We start from the raw sequence: 25,393 nt of genomic DNA, 5'->3' as shown, positions 1-25,393 counted from the left end.
TCTGTGAAGTAGTTTTGAAGTAATCCTTCAAAGCCTATATAAAGGGAAATCTTGATCCAGAATCTGGGTTCGGATCACGTCCAAAATTTAATGGAGCATTCCACGGCCTAATATGTATCTGTGGTGAAAATTTTGTAAAAATCCATGGAGTAGGTTTGACGTAATCATACTAACTGATAGACAGACAAATAAACGCTGATGATTTAATTATGTCCTTGGTGGACGCAAAAAAAAAAAAAAGCCTTTTCAGAGGAACAGGGTCTGTGCTGATTATCTGAAACACACTTACTGCATATTTAAAGCAAAGCAGTGTATTTGGGTATTTAAAAATGTGTTAATCAACTGGCTGATCTGCAACTCGTGCACTTTAACCGAATCACATTCAACTATTTTGATTTTGATCAACAGGGTGAACAGTGGGTTTATCAATGTGGCTTTTGCAGAAAAGCTGCACTCCACAGCCCAGTTTTTCACAGGCTATGTTCACATGCAGTCTCACCCGTTGGCGAGATTAAAGCACTGAAACTTGATGATGGGAAAAAATAAACTACCAAGGAAATCAGTGCAGCAGAAGGCAAGAACATTTCGAAGAGACAAACTTAGTAAAAAAAAAAAAAAAAAAAAGAAAACATTGATTCTGACCTGTTTTCATCATTTCAGCCAGATTCATCATCTATGGATGAGACTGAGCCGATCCCGGATTGGTATCTGGTTTCGATACCGATGTAATTCACGTATTGAAAAATACCGATCAACCCGTGACATTTTCCAATACCAGAGAAGAGCCACTGTGAATCCGCTTAACTGCTGCTGTTTGCCCTCTGCTTGTTTGCTGCTGAGTGGGAAGAGGGGAGGTTTTCTGAAGCTGGGCTGTTTGAGAGAGCTTTCTTCCAGTGTTCTAGCTGTGGCTAGCTGCAAATTTCTGCCCAGCTCTCTTGTTCAAATTATCTGTTCGTTGAGCACAGATTTTCCAAAAAATTAACTGAACTGCTGATGATTTTCAGCAGCAATTCAGTAAATTTTTCGGCATGCTAAAAAGTTGGCCGCTTCATTGTCCCGAGGCTGTCAACACTATGAAAAGCCCGCTCAGTGTGCAGCCAAGGAGGAGCCGAACAGGGATTCTGGTCTCTGAGGGGGGGCGGCTGCCTGGCTGCAGCTCATTGCGCTCAACTCCTCATTGTGTTAAATAAAGTCCGTAAGTCCTGATCACAGACTGATTGCCAGAGACAGGACATATCAACATCCAGTATACTCCTCACGGAGGACATCTCCACTCACAGGCAGTTCAAGCATACGCAGGCTGCAGCTCAATCTGTGCTTTCACCTCCTCAAGCTTCTCTACCCCCCCCACTGCAGACACAGACATTCCTGTGTTATTAGATACGCAGCATATGTATGCAGCTTGAAGCAGGACCGGTGTGAAAGGGGCTTTACGATCTAACTGGTGCAGTGAAGTAAGTCCCTTGGGCTGCTCACTTGTTTTGCATTCGGAGTCGCCACAGCAAATAATAAGTGGATCTGCATGTTGAATTGGCACAGGTTTTATGCCGAATGCCCTTCCTGATCCAACTCTACATTACATGGAGAAATGCTGGCAGGGGTGGGGTTTGAACCAGGAACCTTCTGCATTGAAACCAAGCGCACAAACCACTTGGCCCCCACCCCTGATAATACAGCCAATAAGCGTAAACCAAAGTGGACACACCAACATAAAAGCATACCTTGCAACAGAACCGCATTCTGCTGATTAAGCAACACACATCAGTTGAAGAATATCGTCCTGTAGTCATATGCTGATTCACAGGGCTTCTTGACTTCACATATTTCCAAGTAGGACTGTCACGACTAGGCGACTAGCCACGACTATGTCCACTATTGAAACCGTCGACTTCTAATTTAATAGTCGACGAGCCATTTGCTTTGAATCTTGAACCAATGAAGGAGTGCTTCGATCAGCTGCTTCGTTGGATCTTTGCTTTGCTCCTCTTCAGAAGCGGCAACTCCGCTTCTTACCCCTCTCAAAGTCATTAAAATGTCAATCATGAATCACTTTTTTGCAGATGAAAGTGACAGACTTCTGTCTTGGGAGAAAGAAACGAGAATCATCCTCCATTCTGTTGCTCCAAACGCTGTGCCACCGAATCAAGTTAGAAACGCAGAGTCCGCTCGGAATTATTAACTTCAAAGCGAATCGCCGTTTAAATAAAATGACATCTTTCCAAATGTTGTAATACAAAAAATAAACTGCAATTGATCAAAATGCTTTTTTACCTCCCAAAATGAGATGTCCTGGCTGACGGGCAGCAGCCCAAGACTGTATGGCTGCAGACCTGCAGACTCCAGCAGCCGGCTGAGCTTTCATGCTGCTAATGTCTGAAAAGAAATGCTTTTGACAAAAACTACAGATTTTTTTTCTATTCACGTCCAGAGTTTAAGGATTCAGTGACCAATTTCATATTTATTAACTTTCAGACTCAATAAAATGTTGTTGACATAGAAAACCTGTAAAGCCTACTTGTAGCACACAGAAAATTCACAGGTAATTCTCAAGTAATAAGATGGAGGATTTGCTCTTATTAATGGTATAACCTGAAGCCAAACTAAAGGCTCTTATCAATTTTAGGATTGTTGGAATTGTTCTACTAATGTTTGAAATAAAAAGGATAACGTCATCTACATATAATGCTATTTTATGTTCAGTTTGGTGTACAGGTATTCCACATATGTCAGGATGTTTTCTAATGGCAATGGCTAAAGGAAGAGGAGAGGTGACAGAGGGCAGCGCTGTCTACATCCCCTCTTTATTTTATTTGGCATCTACTGGTGGTTGGCTCTCACTGCGGTATTGTATCACTTCCTGTTCCAGAGCACAGCGGTGTTTTGCTGTATCTGTTAGCTGTTTAATCTGCGCAGTTAGATTGATTTAGATAACGATTTGTTTCACAGTGTAATCTTCACGTGCCTTAACTAAAGCACTCCCTCTGCTGAATCACCTCTAAATTATTTACACATTATTCACTGTGTGTGTTTTTAGGATTCCGCTAGATTAGAACAGCTACTAGCTCTTAGCCGGTTTAGCATGGCGGCTTCTCCTGTCTCTCCCACACTTTTCTGCTCTGCTCTGAAATGTTTAGTTATTCCTCGGCCTCCTTTAGCAGTAATGGTACTTGTAGTAAGTGTAGCTTATTCGTAGCTTTGGAGGCCAGGCTGGGCGAATTGGAGACTCGGCTCCGCACCTTGGAAAATTCTACAGCTAGCCAGGCCCCTGTAGTCGCTGCGGACCAAGGTAGCTTAGCCACCGTTAGTTCCCTTCCAGCAGATCCCGAGCAGCCGGGAAAGCAGGCTGACTGGGTGACTGTGAGGAGGAAGCGTAGCCCTAAACAGAAGCCCCGTGTACACCGCCAACCCGTTCACATTTCTAACCGTTTTTCCCCACTCGGCGACACACCCACCGAGGATCAAACTCTGGTTATTGGAGACTCTGTTTTGAGAAATGTGAAGTTAGCGACACCAACAACCATAGTCAATTGTCTCCCGGGGGCCAGAGCAGGCGACATTGAAGGAAATTTGAAACTGCTGGCTAAGGCTAAGCATAAATTTGGTAAGATTGTAATTCACGTCGGCAGTAATGACACCCGGTTACGTCAATCGGAGGTCACTAAAATTAACACTGAATTGGTGTGTAAATTTGCAAAGACAATGTCGGACTCTGTAGTTTTCTCTGAGCCCCTCCCCAATCGGACCGGGAGTGACATGTTTAGCCGCATGTTCTCCCTGAATTGCTGGCTGTCTGAGTGGTGTCCAAAAAATGAGGTGGGCTTCATAGATAATTGGCAAAGCTTCTGGGGAAAACCTGGTCTTGTCAGGAGAGACGGCATCCATCCCACTTTGGATGGAGCAGCTCTCATTTCTAGAAATCTGGCGAATTTTCTTAAATCCTCCAAACCGTGACTATCCAGGGTTGGGACCAGGAAGCAGAGTTGTAGTCTTACACACCTCTCTGCAGCTTCTCTCCCCCTGCCATCCCCTCATTACCCCATCCCCGTAGAGACGGTGCCTGCTCCGAGACCACCAATAACCAGCAAAAATCTATTTAAGCATAAAAATTAAAAAAAAAAATAATATAGCACCTTCAACTGCAGCACAGACTAAAACAGTTAAATATGGTCTATTAAGCATTAGGTCTCTCTCTTCTAAGTCCTTGTTAGCAAATGATATAATAATTGATCAACATATTACAGAAACCTGGTTACAGCAGGATGAATATGTTAGTTTAAATGAGTCAACACCCCCGAGTCACAGTAACTGCCAGAACGCTCGTAGCACGGGCCGAGGCGGAGGATTAGCAGCAATCTTCCATTCCAGTTTATTAATTAATCCAAAACCCAGACAGAGCTTTAATTCATTTGAAAGCTTGACTCTTAGTCTTGTCCATCCAAATTGGAAGTCCCAAAAAACAGTTTTATTTGTTATTATCTATCGTCCAACTGGTCGTTACTGTGAGTTTCTCTGTGAATTTTCAGACCTTTTGTCTGACTTAGTGCTTAGCTCAGATAATTATAGTGGGCGATTTTAACATCCACACAGATGCTGAGAATGACAGCCTCAACACTGTATTTAATCTATTATTAGACTCAATTGGCTTTGCTCAAAATGTAAATGAGTCCACCCACCACTTTAATCATATCTTAGATCTTGTTCTGACTTATGGTATGGAAATTGAAGACTTAACAGTATTCCCTGAAAACTCCCTTCTGTCTGATCATTTCTTAATAACATTTACATTTACTCTGACTACCCAGCAGTGGGGAATAAGTTTCATTACACTAGAAGTCTTTCAGAAAGCGCTGTAACTAGGTTTAAGGATATGATTCCTTCTTTATGTTCTCTAATGCCATATACCAACACAGTGCAGAGTAGCTACCTAAACTCTGTGAGTGAGATAGAGTATCTCGTCAATAGTTTTACATCCTCATTGAAGACAACTTTGGATGCTGTAGCTCCTCTGAAAAAGAGAGCCTTAAATCAGAAGTGCCTGACTCCGTGGTATAACTCACAAACTCGCAGCTTAAAGCAGATAAGCCTTACGTTGGAGAGGAAATGGTGTCTCACTAATTTAGAAGATCTTCACTTAGCCTGGAAAAAGAGTCTGTTGCTCTATAAAAAAGCCCTCCGTAAAGCTAGGACATCTTACTACTCATCACTAATTGAAGAAAATAAGAACAGCCCCAGGTTTCTTTTCAGCACTGTAGCCAGGCTGACAAAGAGTCAGAGCTCTATTGAGCCGAGTATTCCTTTAACTAGTAATGACTTCATGACTTTCTTTGCTAATAAAATTCTAACTATTAGAGAAAAAATTACTCATAACCATCCCAAAGACATATCGTTATCTTTGGCTGCTTTCAGTGATGCCGGTATTTGGTTAGACTCTTTCTCTCCGATTGTTCTGTCTGAGTTATTTTCATTAGTTACTTCCTCCAAACCATCAACATGTCTATTAGACCCCATTCCTACCAGGCTGCTCAAGGAAGCCCTACCATTAATTAATGCTTCGATCTTAAATATGATCAATCTATCTTTATTAGTTGGCTATGTACCACAGTCTTTTAAGGTGGCAGTAATTAAACCATTACTTAAAAAGCCATCACTTGACCCAACTATCTTAGCTAATTATAGGCCAATCTCCAACCTTCCTTTTCTCTCAAAAATTCTTGAAAGGGTAGTTGTAAAACAGCTAACATCATCTGCAGAGGAATGGTCTATTTGAAGAGTTTCAGTCAGGTTTTAGAATGCATCATAGTACAGAAACAGCATTAGTGAAGGTTACAAATGATCTTATGGCCTCAGACAGTGGACTCATCTCTGTGCTTGTTCTGTTAGACCTCAGTGCTGCTTTTGATACCGTTGACCATAAAATTTTATTACAGAGATTAGAGCATGCCATAGGTATTAAAGGCACTGCGCTGCAGTGGTTTGAATCATATTTATCTAATAGATTACAATTTGTTCATGTAAATGGGGAATCTTCTTCACAGACTAAGGTTAATTATGGAGTTCCACAAGGTTCTGTGCTAGGACCAATTTTATTCAGTTTATACATGTTTCCCATAGGCAGTATTATTAGACAGCATTGCTTAAATTTTCATTGTTACGCAGATGATACCCAGCTTTATCTATCCATGAAGCCAGAAGACACACACCAATTAGCTAAACTGCAGGATTGTCTTACAGACATAAAGACATGGATGACCTCTAATTTCCTGCTTTTAAACTCAGATAAAACTGAAGTTATTGTACTTGGCCCCACAAATCTTAGAAACATGGTGTCTAACCAGATCCTTACTCTGGATGGCATTACCCTGACCTCTAGTAATACTGTGAGAAATCTTGGAGTCATTTTTGATCAGGATATGTCATTCAATGCACATATTAAACAAATATGTAGGTCTGCTTTTTAGCATTTGCGCAATATCTCTAAAATTAGAAAGGTCTTGTCTCAGTGATGCTGAAAAACTAATTCATGCATTTATTTCCTCTAGGCTGGACTATTGTAATTCATTATTATCAGGTTGTCCTAAAAGTTCCCTGAAAAACCTTCAGTTAATTCAAAATGCTGCAGCTAGAGTACTGACAGGGACTAGAAGGAGAGAGCATATCTCACCCATATTGGCCTCTCTTCATTGGCTTCCTGTTAATTCTAGAATAGAATTTAAAATTCTTCTTCTTACTTGTAAGGTTTTGAATCAGGTCCCATCTTATCTTAGGGACCTCATTGTACCATATCACCCCAATACAGCGCTTCGCTCTCAGACTGCAGGCTTACTTGTAGTTCCTAGGGTTTTTAAGAGTAGAATGGGAGGCAGAGCCTTCAGCTTTCAGGCTCCTCTCCTCTGGAACCAGCTCCCAATTCGGATCAGGGAGACAGACACCCTCTCTACTTTTAAGATTAGGCTTAAAACTTTCCTTTTTGCTAAAGCTTATAGTTAGGGCTGGATCAGGTGACCCTGAACCATCCCTTAGTTATGCTGCTATAGACTTAGACTGCTGGGGGGTTCCCATGATGCACTGAGTGTTTCTTTCTCTTTTTGCTCTGTATGCACCACTCTGCATTTAATCATTAGTGATTGATCTCTGCTCTCTTCCACAGCATGTCTTTTTCCTGGTTCTCTCCCTCAGCCCCAACCAGTCCCAGCAGAAGACTGCCCCTCCCTGAGCCTGGTTCTGCTGGAGGTTTCTTCCTGTTAAAAGGGAGTTTTTCCTTCCCACTGTCGCAAAGTGCTTGCTCACAGGGGGTCGTTTTGACCGTTGGGGTTTATCCGTAATTATTGTATGGCTTTGCCTTATAATATAAAGTGCCTTGGGGCAGCTGTTTGTTGTGATTTGGCGCTATATAAATAAAGTTGATTTGATTTCAATTGGCTGTGAAATATTTTTTTTAGTATTTCTGCAGTAGAATTTAAATACAGCAATCGAACCCATTTTACAAAATTATTTCCATAGCCGAATCGTCCCAAAACACTAAACAGATAAGGCCACTCAACCTTATCAAAGGCCTTTTCGGCATCTAAAGATAAAAGGGCCTTATCTACAGTACTGTCCAAACCTTGAATAATATTAAGAACCCTCCTAACATTACGAAACCCCTGTCGTCCCAAGAGAAATCCATTTTGATCCCTATGTATAACATAAGGTAATGTTTCTTGGAGTCGCACTGCTAGAATTTTACATAAAATTTTTAAATCTGCATTTAGGAGACTTATTGGTCTCATATTTCCACAACAATTGTTTGGTTTACCAGGTTTGGGTAGTAAGGTTATTAGTGCTGCTGTCATTGATTTTGGTAGACTTACGTATTGGAATGCTTCCAAAAACATATCCGGCAGAGGTTTGAGTAATTTTGACTTGAATTTTTTATAAAAGTCTATTGGAACTCCATCAGTTCTTAATAGAAGTGATTGCTTTCCTTGTCTCTAATTGTTTGATTTGCCATGCCAACAATGACCCTGTTTTTTCCCCCTGTTCATAAAATGTCTTATTAAGCCTGATAATATCAGAAGCTGCTCTATCAGCAGATAGTTTTTTAGTTCTTTTTCAGCATTAGTGTTATTATTATTTATTAATTGGTTTTCAAGTATTTTTATTTATTAATTGGTTTTCAAGTATTTTTATTTTGGTCTCAAGAATCAATCTCTTTTCCCGAAATTCTTTAGATTTAGACGAGGTGTAACTAATTATGTGACCTCTCAACACGGCTTTAAATGCCTCCCACTTTATTACAGCATTTGTTTCAGATGTGTTATCTGCAAAGTAGTTTGATTCTCTTGTCAATATACTGGAGAAAATCATCATCCAACAACAATTTTTGTCTTAGACTCCATCTTAGTGGATCTTTAACAACATAATAACATAATCTGACAATAATATACTGTCGTAGAAGCAATCCTCAATTTTTGACAGTAGGGAAGCTGAAATTAAAAAGTAATCAATACGAGAAAAGGTTCGGTGTGTCCCAGAACAGCAAGACAATATCATTGGGTTTTAAATGCCTCCATATGTCAATTAAATTTAGCTCATTCATAAAATTTTTGATAGTTATCCTACTTTTACTATGCGTGTTATCTACACCAGTAGATCGGTCCTTAATTGGTTCCAGGTTGCAATTCCAATCGCCTGCAATTATACGAGGTCTATTAGATAATAAAACGACCCTTTTATTTTTTTTTTAACTATATGGATTTGAATGACGTGCGATTACACCAATCATGCTTGAACCCTCGTGCGCATGCGTGAGTTTTTTCACGCGTGTCGGTGACATTTCCCTGTGGCCAGGCCTTGAGTGAGATGTGGTCCCGCCCTCTCGCCTGAATTCCTTTGTTTCACACGCTGCTCGAGACGGCACGCGTTGCTTTATCAAAATTTTTTCTGGACCTGGGGAATATCCGAGTGGACACTATTCAAGAAATTTAGCTGGTTTTCGGCTGATGAGAGATTATGGGGTGTTTGTCGGTGTAAGGACTTCCCACGCAGCGGGACGTCGTGCAGCGCTTCCAGGCGCCGTCGTCAGCCTGTTTCGACCTCTAAACATCCTAATTTAAGGCTTAATTCACCCAGGACGTCGTGAGAGAACAGAGAAGATTAAGAAGAGGCTGGCATGAGGACTTTATGCGGACATTCCACTGTTTTAAGGACATTTTGTAATGAAAGACGTGCGCGCAAATTTGCCGAGTCGTTTCCGTGATGACTCGGCAAATCTGTGTGCGCCGCGACAGGAAAAACACCTCCGTGTTGAAAACCATTTGTAAAATTCAGGCGGCTTTTGATGGCTTTCAACAAGTGAGTAACTGAGAAATTGTTTAACAGCTTGGGCATGTTCCAACTTGCCCGTTAAGGTTTCCAACGGAGGTGTTTTTCCTGTCGCGACCCCCCGCGGTCGGGTCCGGCCCGACATGCGACTCTGCCCGCACGTTCTTTCATTACAAAATGTCCGTTAACAAAGGAATGTCCGAATAAACTCCTCATGCCGACTTCTTCTGAAAGTTCTCTGTTCTCTGACGACTTCCTGGGTCAACAGAGCCTGAAATGTGGAAGTTTTCAACTTGAAACGGTGAGACGCTGCCGCCTCAAAGCGCAGATCGCCGTCAGGTGCCGTGGGCCATCCTTACGGCGACACTACCAGACCAAAATCTCATCAGCCGTTAAAATTTTTACCGAAAACCAGCTGAATTTATCGAATGGTGTCCACTCAGTTGTGCCTTACAGTTTTGAAAAAAATTTGATCAAACAAAGCAGCAGTCTCTGAGCCATTCCTAAACAATGAAAAAAAAAATCGAGAAGGTGGGCCACTCCTCACTCAAAGACTGCCCACAGGCGAATGACGTAACCGACAGGCGTGAAAAAACTCTCGCATGCCTACGAGGGTTCAAGCATGTCTGATGTAATCACACGTGATTCAAATCCATATGGTTTTAGAAAAAAATAAGGTTGGATACTTTTCTAATAGACCTCGTATATGGCCCGGGAAGATTAGAAAGAGTCAAAAAAGATAAGTAAAAAAATGTTGATCATCTGTATTTGGACCATATATATTCACCAAATTTAAATTAGTTTTAAGGAGTGCACCTTGGACAATTAAATACCTTCCAAATTTATATTCAATTACGCCAGATACTTGAAATGGAACTGAGTTATGGATGAGAGTCATGACTCCCCTAGCTTGTGAGTTAAAAGATGCTGTATATACCTCCCCCAGCCATCTCCTTATTTTGAGGAGATCCTCCTTAATAGTATGAGTCTCCTGTAAAAATATAATTTTTGCACAAGAATCTTTTAGCTGGTTCATTACTTGTTTCAACTTTATTTTCTGTAAACCTCTACAATTCCAGGATATACATTTTAGTTTTAAGTTTTGTGACATTCAAACATAAACATTTTAATTCTGATGGCTGACTGTATGAAAAGGTTGACTGCTAAACTAAAAAAAAAAAAAAAAAAAAACAAACACCCTGAACTCTAATAGTAAGAACGAACCCCATCCCCACGTCAAGTGGTTCTTCCCCCTGCTTATGTAACTCCCTTGTCTTTGTGGCATTAATCACAATTCTGAAGTAAAAATAAATAAAAATACCAAAGAAAAAAAACGAGGTCCTCTGCTCTTTCTAACAAAAATACTGAATCTCTGCTCTTGTAGAAAATTGGCCTCATAAAAATAAATCTAAGTATTAGAGAACGTTAACCATATTCAATGCAAAATAAAAACACCACATTAATGTGCAATCTTGCCTTACCAAAATCCAAACATTTATGAATTAGTCAGTTAGGCATAAACTGTCATAAAAAAAATGAATAAAATATAACAGAAGTTTGAACAGTACTTTGCAAAACATGTAGCACATTGTACCCTAACTCATCTAGTGAGAGCTTTCTCCCTCAATGCTACGAATTAACTCTTCTACCTGTGACGCATTGTCAAACGTGAAAGTACGTTCTTTGTGCGTTACCAGCAATTTAGCGGGCAGTCTTATTCCATGTCTCAGTCCCATCTGCCGTAGCTGTTGACGCACCGAATCAAACTGCCTCCTCTGTTTGTGCACCTCCGTGGCAAAATCATTGTAGAGTCGCACTTTGACGTTCTTGTACAAAAAGTCAGTTTTCTTTCTTGCGGCGTTCATCACAGCAACTTTTTGTTTATAGTTCAGAAACTTCATTATTAGCGGTCTTGGCGGGTCCGCCGTCCCTCGCTTTGGTCCGATGCGGTGTGCTCTCTCCAGTACCAAGGGCTCTCACAGCAGTGCCATATCCAGCGCCTCCGGCAGCCAGTTCTCGAGAAATGCACACGGATCCGGCCCCTCAGTCCCCTCTGGCAAAGAAACCAGGCGTGCATTGCAAAGGCGTGATCTTGTCTCCATGTCAATCACCTTTTCTTCCAGGACTCGGTTTCTCTTTTCCAGCTTCTCCACCTTACCTTTGAGTGTGCTGCACTCATCTTCCACAGTGGCGATGCGCACCTCCGCCTCACTGATCCTCTTGGTGCAGTCACCCAGTTGTTTTGCGGTGTGCTCTGCCGCTTTCAAGATACCATTCAGTTTGTTGTTAAACTCAGATTTTAGGTCTCCCACAGCTTTCAGGATTTCATTCTTAACGAGCTTGAGTTCACTGTCACAAACCGCAGTGGCTTCAGCATTGGTTTCGGGCATAGCGCTAGCCTCTTGGGAGGCATTAGCTTCTTCCTCCAATTGGCTAGTAGCATCCTTGCTAGTTTTCGACTCCGGAGGTTTCCCAAAGTCCGAAAGCTTTGACTGTGTTACAGTTTTCCCCTTCTCTTTTGTAATCTTTGGGTTGGTCGGCATTATCTCTTCATATAACTGTGCACAGTTATGTTAGCAAGTCAATTATGGAATCACCGGCCTCGGAGGATGTTCATTCAGTTGTTTAATTTTGTAGAAAAAAAAGCAGATCACAGACATGACACAAAACTAAAGTCATTTCAAATGGCAACTTTCTGGCTTTAAGAAACACTATAAGAAATCAAGAAAATAAGATTGTGGCAGTCAGTAACGGTTAATTTTTTAGACCAAGCAGAGGAAAAAATATGGAATCACTCAATTCTGAGGAAAAAATTATGGAATCACCCTGTAAATTTTCATCCCCAAAACTAACACCTGCATCATATCAGATCTGCTCGTTAGTCTGCATCTAAAAAGGAGTAAACACACCTTGGAGAGCTGTTGCACCAAGTGGACTGACATGAATCATGGCTCCAACACGAGAGATGTCAATTGAAACAAAGGAGAGGATTATCAAACTCTTAAAAGAGAGTAAATCATCACGCAATGTTGCAAAAGATGTTGGTTGTTCACAGTCAGCTGTGTTTAAACTCTGGACCAAATAGAAACAACATGGGAAGGTTGTTAAAGGCAAACATACTGGTAGACCAAGGAAGACATCAAAGCGTCAAGACAGAAAACTTAAAGCAATATGTCTCAAAAATGGAAAAATGTACAACAAAACAAATGAGGAACGAATGGGAGGAAACTGGAGTCAACGTCTGTGACTGAACTGTAAGAAACCGCCTAAAGGAAATGGGATTTACATACAGAAAAGCTAAACGAAAAACAGAAAAAAACAAGGTTACAACGGGCTAAGGAAAAGCAATTGTGGACTGTGGATGACTGGATGAAAGTCATATTCAGTGATGAATCTCGAATCTGCATTGGGCAAGGTGATGATGCTGGAACTTTTGTTTGGTGCCGTTCCAATGAGATTTATAAAGATGACTGCCTGAAGAGAACATGTAAATTTCCACAGTCATTGATGATATGGGGCTGCATGTCAGGTAAAGGCACTGGGGAGATGGCTGTCATTACATCATCAATAAATGCACAAGTTTATGTTGATATTTTGGACAATTGAAAGGATGTTTGGGGATGATGAAATCATTTTTCAAGATGATAATGCATTTTGCCATAGAGCAAAAACTGCAAAAAACATTCCTTGCAAAAAGACACATAGGGTCAATGTCATGGCATAGGGTCAATGTCAATGGGCAGATCTGATTTGATGCAGGTGTTAATTTGGGGGATGAAAATTTACAGGGTAATTCCATAATTTTTTCCTCAGAATTGAGTGATTCCATATTTTTTTCCCTCTGCTTGGTCTAAAAAAGTAACCGTTACTGACTGCCACAATCTTTTTTCTTGATTTCTTATAGTGTTTCTTAAAGCCAGAAAGTTGCCATTTGAAATGATTTTAGTTTTGTGTCATGTCTGTGATCTGCTTTTTTTCTACAAAATTAATCAACTGAATGAACATCCTCTGAGGCCGGTGATTCCATATTTTTTGCCAGGGGTTGTATACAAAATGATCAGCGCAAAGTCACACACGTCTGTTTAGTTCGCAGCCATTACCGGAAGTCTAAAACCACCTGTTATTTCAGATTAGATCATTTCTTGTTTAACATAAGGAACCTTGGACATTTATTTTTAGACAAATAAAATAACAGTCTGGTAGATTATTACTTGATTGTTCAAGCTACCTCAAGGAGAAGTACACTGTTTAAATGATAATAAAATGAGGTGATTAAAATGAAAATATATATTTAGCAATTGTTCATTGTTCATTCAGTTTTTTAAAGTATCGGATCGGGACTCGGTATCGGCAGATACTCAAAATCAGATGACTCGGAATCGGATCAGGGCCAAAATAAAAACCTGATCGGGACATCCCTAGTTTCAGCAGTCTGACAGTGAATAAACATAAATGTGGATCTGTATGCTTTGGCTTTTAGGTTCCTTGTTTGGAAGAAAAAAGCAAGCAAACCAGCTGCACTTACGCGTATTCTATCCAACTTTCTGGGTGGAATGATGCAGGCTGGTTTGTTGTTATATGCTGTTCACTAAAGACAGGGGAAGCGATCAGAGCTCCACAGCAGCACGTCAGACTCGGACGTGCTGCTGCGCTTATGTCATTTTGGAGCATCAGTAGTAAAATGAGGTGATTATTGCCTGGTTTCTGCTTAAAATAGACTTTAGAATGATTTAAGAGGTTTTACTTTGTCATCTGATGGCTAATAATCACATTATTCCATTTGATTGCTTTGGTGTAGAGAGGTAGTCTCAGGCGAACTGCATTTCCCTATGCTCAGCCAATTTCTGTAACTCGTCTTAGGGGATCCCAAAGCATTACCAAGCCACGGGATTTTGACAAATGCTATTTTTAAATTCACAGACACTGTTCATATTGCAATATAACAAGTATTTTAATTCTGTCAAATTGTGGACACCTTGTTTTCATTTTTCATTCAGGACCAAAAACAAGAGTTCTTCATTTCTTCATAAGTGATATCACAACACCCTCAATTTTGACATTTTCATGTCACTTTTCAATGAGCGGAACACAGGTGACGTGGAAAAAATGCATTAAAAAACTGCTTCATTCACGAACACAAATATAATTAGCATAATCTTTAAATAAGTGTTCGTTCTTCGATAGACTGATCTCACTCGGGAGCAGGCTGACGGTGGTGCAGTGCAGTATAGCCACACACAATCTCGATCTATTCGGTGCAGTTTGCTATGCTGCCAACGTTTGTAGCCAGAGCGGGTAGATAAGAGTGGGTGAACTGACGTGTTTAAAAGAGCAAGTGAACATACGACTCTGATCATCTAAGATCTAACACCAGTCCTTAATGAAACCACCGCATGCACAGCGTTAAAGGGGTACAAAATACATCTATCGCTTCCTCAACCCTGGCATCATTCTCAAACATTGAAGGATGCATACCCAGCCCCTAAAATACCGCAGCCCCCTGTCTTCTACAATGGCCCTCACCGCCAGGCAGCACTGGACATACAAAACCATTATTAGCACATATGCACGGAGGTGCATACGTTCGAAAATGGAAAAATAAAGTCACCACATCCACACAACACAACCTTTGTCTTGCTGATGCTCCACGCCAAGCATCGTCCAAAAATGACCAAAAAAAAAAAAAAAAAGAGAGAAAAAAGCTGTTAAGGTATTGTCTGCCATCTCCGCCCTATCTTTGTTTGATCCAGCTAACCCATTAGCCCCACTGCAAGTCCGAAAGAGTTTATTTCATACGGATTAAACACGGGTTGTATTTCGACACGGGTTTACTTGCAGTTGCACAAGAAAAAAACACCGCGATAAGCACAGCGGCTGACTGCTTCGCGAGACACATTACAAGCAGCTAACGCTGACGATAAGCTAACATTAGCAGTCATCTGTCGGCCGGTTACCGGCGTCAGAAATGCAGCAGTCTGTCTGCGGGCACAACAAAAAAAATAATAAAAGGCGCGACTTTACCGTAAACAAGGTCGCCTCCTCAAGCTTGGGAACGCTTTAAAGCAGCAGTTAATGACGGCGGCCTGTCCTACCCTCGCCCCTAACCGTCTCCTGCATCTCCGTCTCGCATTTTTTTTTTTTTTTTTTTTGCGACGCGGATTTTCCACCCTACGGCTCGCACGAAGAAACTAGAATCGTTCTTGCACCAAGATGGCTGCCAGGGCCACGCGCGCCACCACCCATTTCTACTGCACTGCGTGAACCATAATGGCGGTCGGTGGCAAACCTGACGATATTAGTAGCGTACACGGCATGTGACCCAAAATTATCTGGCGGTGGGGGAGTGGAGGGGGGGGGGGGAAGCACGTTACGTTGGTGTACTTAAGGTGTGAACTAATAATAACGTGCCCTGTTATTCAAATGGGATATCACGGCTGAAACAATGCCTCTTACTTACCGGGTCTTCAATCGCGGCCTCTCCCTCTTCTAAGCCCGGCTCGTCACCGACGCCTGTGTCTTCTAGTTCGGGATGTCCGGGGTCCGAATCCAGCAGCGATTCCTCAGTCAGTCCATTCCCGTACTCCGCCATCGCCCTACAGTACCAACGTGCCTCGTGGCCGAACCAATGTTACAGGCCCCTACTCTCACACGCGCGCACACACACGCACGAGGGTGGGGGGCGGCGGGAGTGAGTGGGGCAGCGGGAGAAAAAAAAAGGCGCAAAATGCCGCTTAGTAAAGTTAAAATGGGGAATTAAAGCTGGCGCTTTCCCAGCCACTATACAGACAAGACACTACGATGAAAACTTCTTTTTCTACCTGCTACCTTGGAATAAAATTGTCCTGTTTTACGCTAGAGCCTATCTTATTTACTTGCACATAAAAAGGCTAAAAAAGAGTCTACGCGAGACCAACGCCGTCCCCTCAGTTTAGAAATGGAAGTCGGGGGCGGAGCTACGCAACACTGCAGACGTACAATCCCCGAAATCCATTCGTCTGCCAAAACTATAGGACACGCCTTTTCGGCGCTTGTCGCATTCTTATTGGGTAACCGGACAAAACGTTCCGCTTCCCGTCTTGCGTATGCGCTTTTAATTCGACGATGTACCGGTCAATCACGTTTGACGACAACCCACGGACTGAACTATTGTGGAAATTAATTCCGAGCACATTAGTGACCTTTGTTGACGACGCCAACGACAAACTTGTCTGTGCGTAAAACAAAAAAAATGTGAATCAACTATTCGTTAAAAGGGAGTCCGTCAAAAGCTGCTGGTTTTCAAGTAAAGCCAAAAAATAAAATTCAGGGTTTTTATCTTTGTCTCACATTTTAAGCAATGGCGTTATGACATCACAAAACTGATGACCATTCTAGTTTGAACTTCCAAACACAAAACCAAACTGCCATTGGAAAGAGCATAGTTGTTCAACCGATTTTATTTATTTTCAGTATACCAAAGAAAGCATAATGGAGACCAAACACAAAAAGACTGATACAAGTGAGGAAATAAAAATTAAATCAAAACTAATTCATAACAACACTGCCACTATTGTTTAATATTCATAGGAATACTATGCTCTTTCGAGCAGACAGGTGGCATTTAAAACCATTATGGATCAATAATAAGACAGTGATGTATTAAAGATAATTGTATAAGTAATAGTACAGTTATAACAATCATGATAATCAAAGTGACCATAAAAGAATAAAACGCAAATCTCCATAAAAACCTATCTAGGTTGGACAGTGCAACACCGTGTCTGTGCGCGCGCATGTAATATCCCAGTCTTGAGCTTCAAGCACCCCAGTCCTTGCTTTACACACAAGATACAGTTTCCAACGAGAATACAAATAGATTACTCAATGAAAGGACATCGTTACCTTGTTTTGAAAATGACGCAAGGTGACTTACTATTCCATTAATGGCTTTGAATTGAAACGTCTGTAGCTTGTGCAAAAACTGTAGACTAGTGCAAGCGTCAAGCCGTGGGATGTCCTTTACAGTTTGCATTTACGAACACCTCTCCTGCTCCCTGTCAACCTCAGGATTGCTTTTTGGTTTTTCAATGACAGAAAGCAAAGGGAGGATTACTTTGGAATATCAGTTATTCTTTTATATAGTTCTTTACAAAAGTTAACATTTTAGTCTTGCATTTTGTTAAAACTATCAATAGTAACATTTATACAACTTAAATTGAAGGAAAACATCTTTAGTATGTTGTGTGTCCTCCTAAAAAGCACCATCATTTTAGCTCTCACACATTTAATGTTTCCCAATTTGATTTATAGATCTAAGCATCGTTTCTTTCATAATGACAATAACCACCTTATCTTAGTTTACAAATGTAAGAGCTCATTTCACAGCATGTACATTAGCACAATTATTCACCCTTTCTAAACTGAACATAATATGTGAGGGGATAGTGGAAGGAGACCTCATTTTGCATCTAGTAATAACTTTATATGTTGGGTTTTGACCTAAATAAGAGTATTTTATTATCTTGCACTACAAATGGTGTAACTAAGCAGATATGAGGACTTGCTTTTCTGGTATAAGCACACAAATCATGGCAAAGAAATCCATACATATACCAAGCTGGTGAGAGCATGAACTGGTCAGAATACCCTGTGCCAGGGGCAGATGAATTGAATTGTGAAACATGAGGATCACCTGTACCTTAAACGATCTACCTGGTAGCTCTTATTAAGGCTGCAATAGCTCTACCTACACAATTATTTATTATGACAAGTTCGTAAAGGGGCCTTCCAAAATGTGAGGCACACCATTTAAGGGAAAAGGTGAAAACCAAAGTTTCAAAAGGATTGATAAGGGGTTAAAAAAGGAAAGGGAAAAAAGTGGACATCTGAAAACATTAGCTATGAGAATAATGAACTTTTACACACACACAAAAAAAAAAATCACTATGTTCAAGATAATGAATATTCTTTGGTCCCCCCCCCCCCCCCCCCAAAAAAAATCTAAAGTAGTTTGAAACATACCTCTTACCCATGTATAGCAAGATCTGCTTCTTGTACAATATTAGCTTTCATTAGAGTAGCAAAAATCAGTTTATTTTGCGTGATTTGTAATAAGGCATCCAACATGCATTAATGTATCTTTCCATAAAAAGACACTTGCATCAGAATGCTTAAAAACATTTCAAACAATGTAAAATGTGTCAAAGTGCGGTATGCCAAGAGTCTACCTTCTGCAATCTTGTTTTGCCCTGTCTAGTTGGATTGTCATGAAAATGATGTGTCTATATGGAGACCATTTCAACAGCCATATTCTTGCCCAAGTACCTTGATTAAGTAGACACTACTCTTCAGGTCACATGCATATCAGAAATGTTCTCTGTTTTTAAAAAAGTGACAGTCAACAGATTTCTCCTCTCCCACTGGTTCAATCCATTCATGTTAAATACCAGCACCCTTAGTCTCAAATGTGAAAGTAGGGATAGACAAAAAACAAGTCTTCAAATTAAGACAGTTCAAGCATAGTAAAATGTGTTTAGAAATTACAGGAAGGTCATTTATGTAAGCTAATATATAACTACATCTTTAGGACCAAAACAGCTTGAGTGATGCATGTGAGGATTGAGGACGTGTTCATCACTAATCAGAAAACAACTGATTGTGATGCAGCATGGAAAGTCTGTTGTACAAGGTCCCAGAAGAATTCCTTAGAGTAACGGATTTTTATTCAGTGAAGGTTGGGGGAAAAGGATATTAAATGAAAAGGGAGCCAACTTCAAAAACTAAAGGGCATTAATTTTTGAGGATTAGTGCTCAAATTCATGATTATTAAAAGCTGAGGAGCCCAAATGGGTCCAAGAATAGTCAGTGTGCAGACCAATCCTGATCTGAATCTTTAGCTGCTGCTGGTAGCTGGCGGTGGAGGGGAATTGATGACTATCTCCCCTGTAGAGCTGCTAACCACAGTAGAAAGGGAGACCTGTGAGCCTGGCACAGCACTGCCAGGTCCGCTACTACCAGCTGCGTTTTTGTTGATGAGTGCAGTTGGCTGGCCAAAGTTAGTCATTCTCAGCGTTGCCAGATGATGTGGAGAGAAGACATGGGTTCTAGCTGCAGCCCTGGAGTCAAAGGAAACATTGCAAGCTTCACAGCGGCCTGTCAGGGTCTCCTTTGGCACTGGCTGACCAGCCACTGGGGGAGCTGAAGGTACAGTAACTGTCATCTGAACAGGTTTTGGCAGGATGGGACGATTGGCTTTAAGAGCGTTGTATTGCAAGTAGCTTGCAGAGCTTACATCCACTTTGCTGCCTGAAACAGGTGACTGAGAAAGAGAAGATGAAAAACAAGACCAGAGAGAAAAGTCATAAGTTTAATATCAAAGCTATTAAAGTCTAAATGTTGTTCTAGGCAATCCTAAAGGAAGATTATCTTAGAAGTCTACACAAATTTATACATTTGCCATTAGTTTGAGCAAGTCTGTTTTCACAGCAATATCAGCTGCCCTCATAAATTTAGTGATTTTAAACAAAATGTTAAGACGGACATATTTAATACACAGACATTCACTTCAGCTACACCCATTTAGGACTAAGAGATGTTATTTTTCTGTCAAGGAGAGACGGAGGGAGGGAAAAAAAAAAAGACTAAATGATTACTACCCCCCCCCCCCCCCAAAAAATGCCCAATTTTAATTTATGCACCCAAAACTTACCAATTTCTCTTGCTGCAGCCTCCAGCGCTTCTCCTTGGCCCTGGTATTTTGGAACCAGATCTGCACTACCTTGAGCGGTAGGTTAAGTTCTGAACCGATGGCCTCACACTCCAAGGCATTTGGGTGGGCACAGGTCTCATAACAGGACTGCAGGATGGAGAGCTGTAGGCAGGACAAGTGTGTGCGTGGCCTACGGCTGGATGAGTGGGTGAGAAAGTTGCCTTCTGTTGGGCTCGATTTAGAAACGGCCGGTGTGGGGAGACTGGCCACTTTGGCAGAGCAAGGGGCATTCGGACTAACTGGAGCAATGCTGGGTGTTGGAGGAGGTGCAATGGTACGAGATGGTGTGTGTGTTGGCAATGCCAACTGCTCTCTTGATAGAGTGTTGATCTTAATGGGAACTTTAGGCATCCAGTAGTTGAGCCCATTTTGTTTTTGTGGTACCACTGGCATTGTAGGGGGCCTGTTGTTGATTGGTGTTGTGGGCAGTTTGGGTACCATGCGATTAGTGGTTCCTGGTACAGGTCCCATCTCACTGTCATTGTCTTTCTCCTCATCTGTCTTTTCTTCTTCGCTGTCATCATCTAGTTTCTGTTGATGGATCGGGCGTGGGGCAATGGGGATGAGATCCTTGGGGGGTGTTATGACAGGCGCGTTGGCTTTGGGTGAAACTTTAACCATTGTAACATTGGTAGTGGTTTCAAGCTTGGTCTTTGGCACTGAGGAACCACTGTTACTCACAGGAGAGACGACAGTAGAAGAAACAATCTCCTTCGGCTTAATAGGAACTGGGGTAAATTTTTTCACAAGGGCTGGTTTACCCAGCTCCTTTACAGGTTCTTTGTCTGTCTTCATGAGTGTGCGAACAATTGGAGTAGTTGTAATACCCCCACTATTGTTTGGAATAGGTTTGTTGGAAAATATGGGTTTGGAAAGAGGCCAGGTAAATTTGATAAGAGGTTTGCCAACTGCTGCCAAGGTCCCATCACTGATAAATCTGACTTCACCCTTACGCTCTCTTGCCCTCATGTTTTGAAACCAAATCTGGACAACCTTCTTTGGGAGATGGACCCATTCCGCAATCTGTTCAAACTCATGTTTTCCAGGATTTGGGTCTTTGAAATAGCAGCCATAGAGTACGTCAAGTTGTTCTGCTTGAATGATCGTTCTTGAACGCCGTATATCCCGATATCGTTTTCCTTTATATTTTCTCTGATGCTGTTCATGCTCCATCTCCTTTTCTTTATTTCTATCTTTTTCTCCCTCCTTTTCCAGCAGGGTGGTATTCATCTTTTCTGCTGCCCTCACATAAATACTAGACTTCATTACATTACTGCAGTTAACCAAATTCATGCTGCTATTGGAACAGGGTAAGCCAGCAGTGGGTTCAGGTTTCACCTGGACAACTACCAGACTTTTTGATGTGGGTTTCAGCCCTAACCCGTCCAACAACCTCCCTTTTTGTGCTGACATTTTATCAGCCAAAGATAATGAAGAATTGGATTTGGAATTGCCGTTTTTCCCAATGCTAAGATCCAGGGCAGACTCACATTCACCACCATTTGACAGATATTGGTTGTGGGAGGAGACAGACTGTGAATGAAGTGACTCAGAGAAGCGCGTGATGGTTGGTGGGTTGTGAAAGATGGGCATTTTGGTACCATCTCCAATTAGAGATGGTGTAAGAGAGACAACATAGGGGCTGAGGAACTGAGCTGAAAATGGAGCAAGGGACAAAGGAAGTGCATGCAGAGCACCGCTTTGAATCTCAGGGTGGTCCATAGTGTGGGGAAGTGAGCTTGGTGGATCTCCTTGAGCCTCCAACTCCAGGTCCACATCTGGATCAAGTCTCTCCTTCTTTACATCAACATCACGTTCAAACTCACCTTTTCGTTTTTTCCTCTCTGCCCTATGACCCACTCCATCCTCATCATCATATTCATCTTCTGCATCGGACAGAAACACAGTTGTGGAACGCAAGACTTTGCCTCCAACTGATCCCTTATCAGCAGAAACCTCACACTGTGCTTCATTTTTACCAGTAATTTCAAGAACCTGCTTTGTGGACCGATTCTGACTTTCCTCCTCAGACAAAACAACAGAAGTGTACATTTCATTTTCAGAGTCGGAAGTAAGACAGGAATCTTGCCGACTCTCCATGACAACATCCCTCCGTCTGCGCTTCCCTTTCCTGCTTGACAAATCAATTGCTTGATTACTTGATGCTTCAGCCTCATCCTCAGTTTCAGCTATAACTAATGATCTTTCATCTTCATCAAAGTCATCAGAAACTGAGACATGCTTTGTCAATTCCAATATTCCTTGTCGGCATTCCAGTCCTCTAGCCCTATGCCTCTGTTTGACATCTCGGGCCTGACACAGCCACCTGCGCACCTCTTCCTCACTGAGCCCTACCTCTCTGCCCAGTGCTTCACAATCCTCATGAGGGGGACTGGCAGCATCAGCCTCACTGCGTGACTCAAAGAATGCCCAGAGAACCTCAGACTGGAACTCTGACAGCGCTGGAAGGTCTGGGTAAATAGTGGACCCTGTGATATTACAAGACAGTTGAGTTTGGTGGCAAGTTGTGGCATTTACACTGGGGTTGGTTTTTCGGGTACTAAGGGATGCACAACAGCTTGTGTGTGATTTTTGAGTAGTCGTATCAGGACTAAGTGTAAGGTTTAAATTTACAGGACTGAGGCTTAAGTTGTTGGGTGAGAGGTTATTACAGCTGTTCTTTTCTGTGCCTGACAGGGAGAGATTTAAGCTACTTCCTTTATCACTTTCCAGGTCCAATTTATTAGAATGAATGTTTTCATCTGTTGTGTCATTTCTGTGTGCCCTCCCATTGTTTTCATTACTTGCAATCTTCACATTGCTTTCTATGTTGGGATTTTTTGCCAATTGTTCTCTGTCATGCTTCTCTGTTTCAGTGGTTCCCATAACAAATGCATCCTTGTCCTTGAGCTGGGCTACCTTGTCTTCAACATTCTCATCACTTCTTTTCCCCTCTTTTTCAACCTCATCCTTTACACTCTGTGTTTGCTCTTCAAGGCAGGGTTGCAAGTTTGGTGGAATAGCTGTGGACAGCCACTGGCTCTGTAAGCTGTTAATTCTTTGGGCTAGAAGGGTTTGCTGTGCTGTACTGAGACCTAAAAATGGCATACAAGGTGTCAGGAGCTGGCCTTGCTGGTTCTCTGGATGCTGCTGGGTTTGAGTTTGGAGGCCATTCAAGATCAAGGGCATGACCATTTGTGGCTGGGGCACAAGCTGAGGTGCAGCTGCACCAGGAGCAGCTCCAGCTGCAAAAAGGGACGGGAGAAGGGAGTGAGAAAGTGAGTTTGGACTAGATGTGAGGAGTGTGAGAAAGGCTGAGACTGCCTGAGCTGAGGCCACGGGGGAAGCGAGAAGAGAAGGAGCCACTTGTGAAGTTTGGACCTGTTCACCATCTTTTGCAGCAGTCACCATCAAGGTCTCAGAAGCAGAGGCGGTGCTGCTAACTAACTTTGTGGCCCCACACCCAGAGGTGCTTACAACAGTATTTGGAACACTAGTGGTGCTATTTCCCACAGTGCCAGTGGCTACTGCAATGTTTGCAGCATTCCCAGTATTTCTACTGCGGGTCTGGTGTAAAACAGATTTCATATGACTCTCGAGGGTGATGACATGATTGTAAGAAACTCTACATACGGCACACTGGTAGGGTTTATTTGTTACATATGGCCGAGGAAGAAGAGGAACTGCGGGTGTTTGGGACTCATGTTCCAATCCTTGCTTTGCAGAGCCTGTTGTCATTCGTTGAATGTGGGATGAAGAGTTATAATGAACCATCAAGGCTGTCCGTGTGGGAAAAAACTCCAGGCAGGCATTGCATTTGTATGACTTTGTGTTATTTTCAACTGGCACACCTGTTTTTTCATTCATGTTTTCACTGGCATTCTGAGTTTCTGCATTCTCACTTTCACTTTGCCGTTCAGCTCCTGTGCATTGCTCTTGTTCCTGTTCAGGCTCCAGTTCATTATCACTTCCTGGGTGTGCAATCATTCTCTCATCCTCCATGACTTTTTCTCCAGCTGCCAGGGTTATGTCTGAAGTATCACCCAAATGGCAGAGATCTAAACCGGAGTCGTCAGTGTGCATCAGTTCTGAAGAGGTGGCATCTAATTTAAAGACAAAAATATATATATATATATACGAACAGAATTATTGCCTTGGAACTGTAGCACCAATTGAATGATAATGTAATGCAAGTGGATGAGCATTTTTTTTTTTTTTTTTTTTTTTTTAATACTGGGGCCCACTCCATTTTTCTAACAACTACAGTGCACTCAGAAAACCCACATTAAGGTGAATCTGCACACCAAATTTACATTTATTGCTTCCACTTCAACATACCCAAAGGGATCTGTAGTGTCTTTATGATTTAAAATAATTTCAGAGACACAAAATGTACATAGCTTTATTGCTATGCTGGAACAAAACATGTAACTGTAGGGCAGCACCTAATGATTCATTTTTTTCCCCAAAATAGATTAATCTATCAATTCATTATTTTTATTACAGGAACATCAATAAATTAGAATATCATTGAAAAGTTTATTTCAGTATTCAATTCAAAAAGTTAAACTCGTACATAATATAGATTCATTACACACACACACACAGTGATATATTTCAAGCATTTATTTTAATTTTGACAATTACAGCTTACAGGTTGGCCATACGACATGCTGGCATCCTGTCTGGGGTGTGCCCCGCCTCACGCCCTGTGGCTGCTGGGAAGGGCTCCAGTAAGCCCCCCAGTGACCCTTAATACGGCAGCGCAGTCTCGTTTGAACCCTCGTGTGATATCACAGGATTTGACCACATCTGGGGACAGCTAGCAGAAAACGGGAGAGCCTAACCCCCAGGCAGAGTGTGGTTGTTTCAGCACCAACCATTTGGCCCGACTTGGTAAACTTAAAAGCATACTCGCCACCACCTAGTGGACGTGCCAGTTCAAGATTGTTTCCGCTGAAACCCCCATCCTCCGAATGCTTTGTGCCGACACTCCCACACTCCACCCGGGGATTAGTCTGTTCCCACAAACAGCATCAGTTGTAATGGAAAAATGGTGTGCTGTTCTGTTTTCGACTGCAATCACCGAAGCAGTCACGAAAAGTGCAGTTTTTTTTTCAATTCACAGTGGAGAAGGGAAGACGAAGCAAATGGGGGAGGTTGTGCCGCTAAGTTTTAGCCTACACAGGTAGCCAGAGTGACTGCGTTCTCATCTGCACAACCACCTAAACACGTTTGAACTCTGGGGCATAAACCACAACACATGTTCACTTTCCACTGCATCATTAGTTTTTCGTTGCATTTTCATTTTGCCGTGTAATTTACCCAAAAACTCAAAGAAAG

At 41.9% G+C, this 25,393-nt stretch overlaps 2 protein-coding genes across 8 annotated transcripts in view; both read right to left on the bottom strand.

Annotated features, from left to right (window-relative positions):
- The window catches only part of pabpn1 (poly(A) binding protein, nuclear 1), a 51,983-nt gene extending 35,818 nt beyond the window's left edge, over positions 1-16,165 (bottom strand). For 2 of the 5 annotated variants that reach the window (XM_034171329.1, XM_034171336.1), the window contains exon 1: positions 15,325-15,489. Coding sequence is in view for 3 of the 5 variants with exons in the window: in XM_034171305.1 (XP_034027196.1) it covers positions 15,761-15,892 (132 nt within the window). In the remaining 2 variants the exon portion in view is untranslated. Of the gene's footprint in view, positions 1-15,324; positions 15,490-15,760 lie in introns of those variants that run through there. The other 3 variants (XM_034171305.1, XM_034171322.1, XM_034171313.1) reach the window with 3 other exon arrangements.
- Positions 16,166-16,716: 551 nt separating this feature from the next.
- The window catches only part of zfhx2 (zinc finger homeobox 2), a 52,277-nt gene continuing 43,600 nt past the window's right edge, over positions 16,717-25,393 (bottom strand). For all 3 annotated transcript variants that reach the window (XM_034171292.1, XM_034171284.1, XM_034171276.1), the window contains exons 4-5: positions 19,991-24,153; positions 16,717-19,600 (exon numbers count right to left, since the gene is read on the bottom strand). In XM_034171292.1, coding sequence (XP_034027183.1) covers positions 19,175-19,600; positions 19,991-24,153 — 4,589 coding nt within the window. In that variant the 3' untranslated portion in view covers positions 16,717-19,174. The remainder of the gene's footprint in view (positions 19,601-19,990; positions 24,154-25,393) is intronic.

The sequence above is a fragment of the Thalassophryne amazonica genome, chromosome 1 (assembly GCF_902500255.1).
Source record: "Thalassophryne amazonica chromosome 1, fThaAma1.1, whole genome shotgun sequence".
Classification (NCBI taxonomy): Eukaryota; Metazoa; Chordata; class Actinopteri; order Batrachoidiformes; family Batrachoididae; genus Thalassophryne; species Thalassophryne amazonica.
This window is presented reverse-complemented; position numbering and strand designations above follow the sequence as displayed.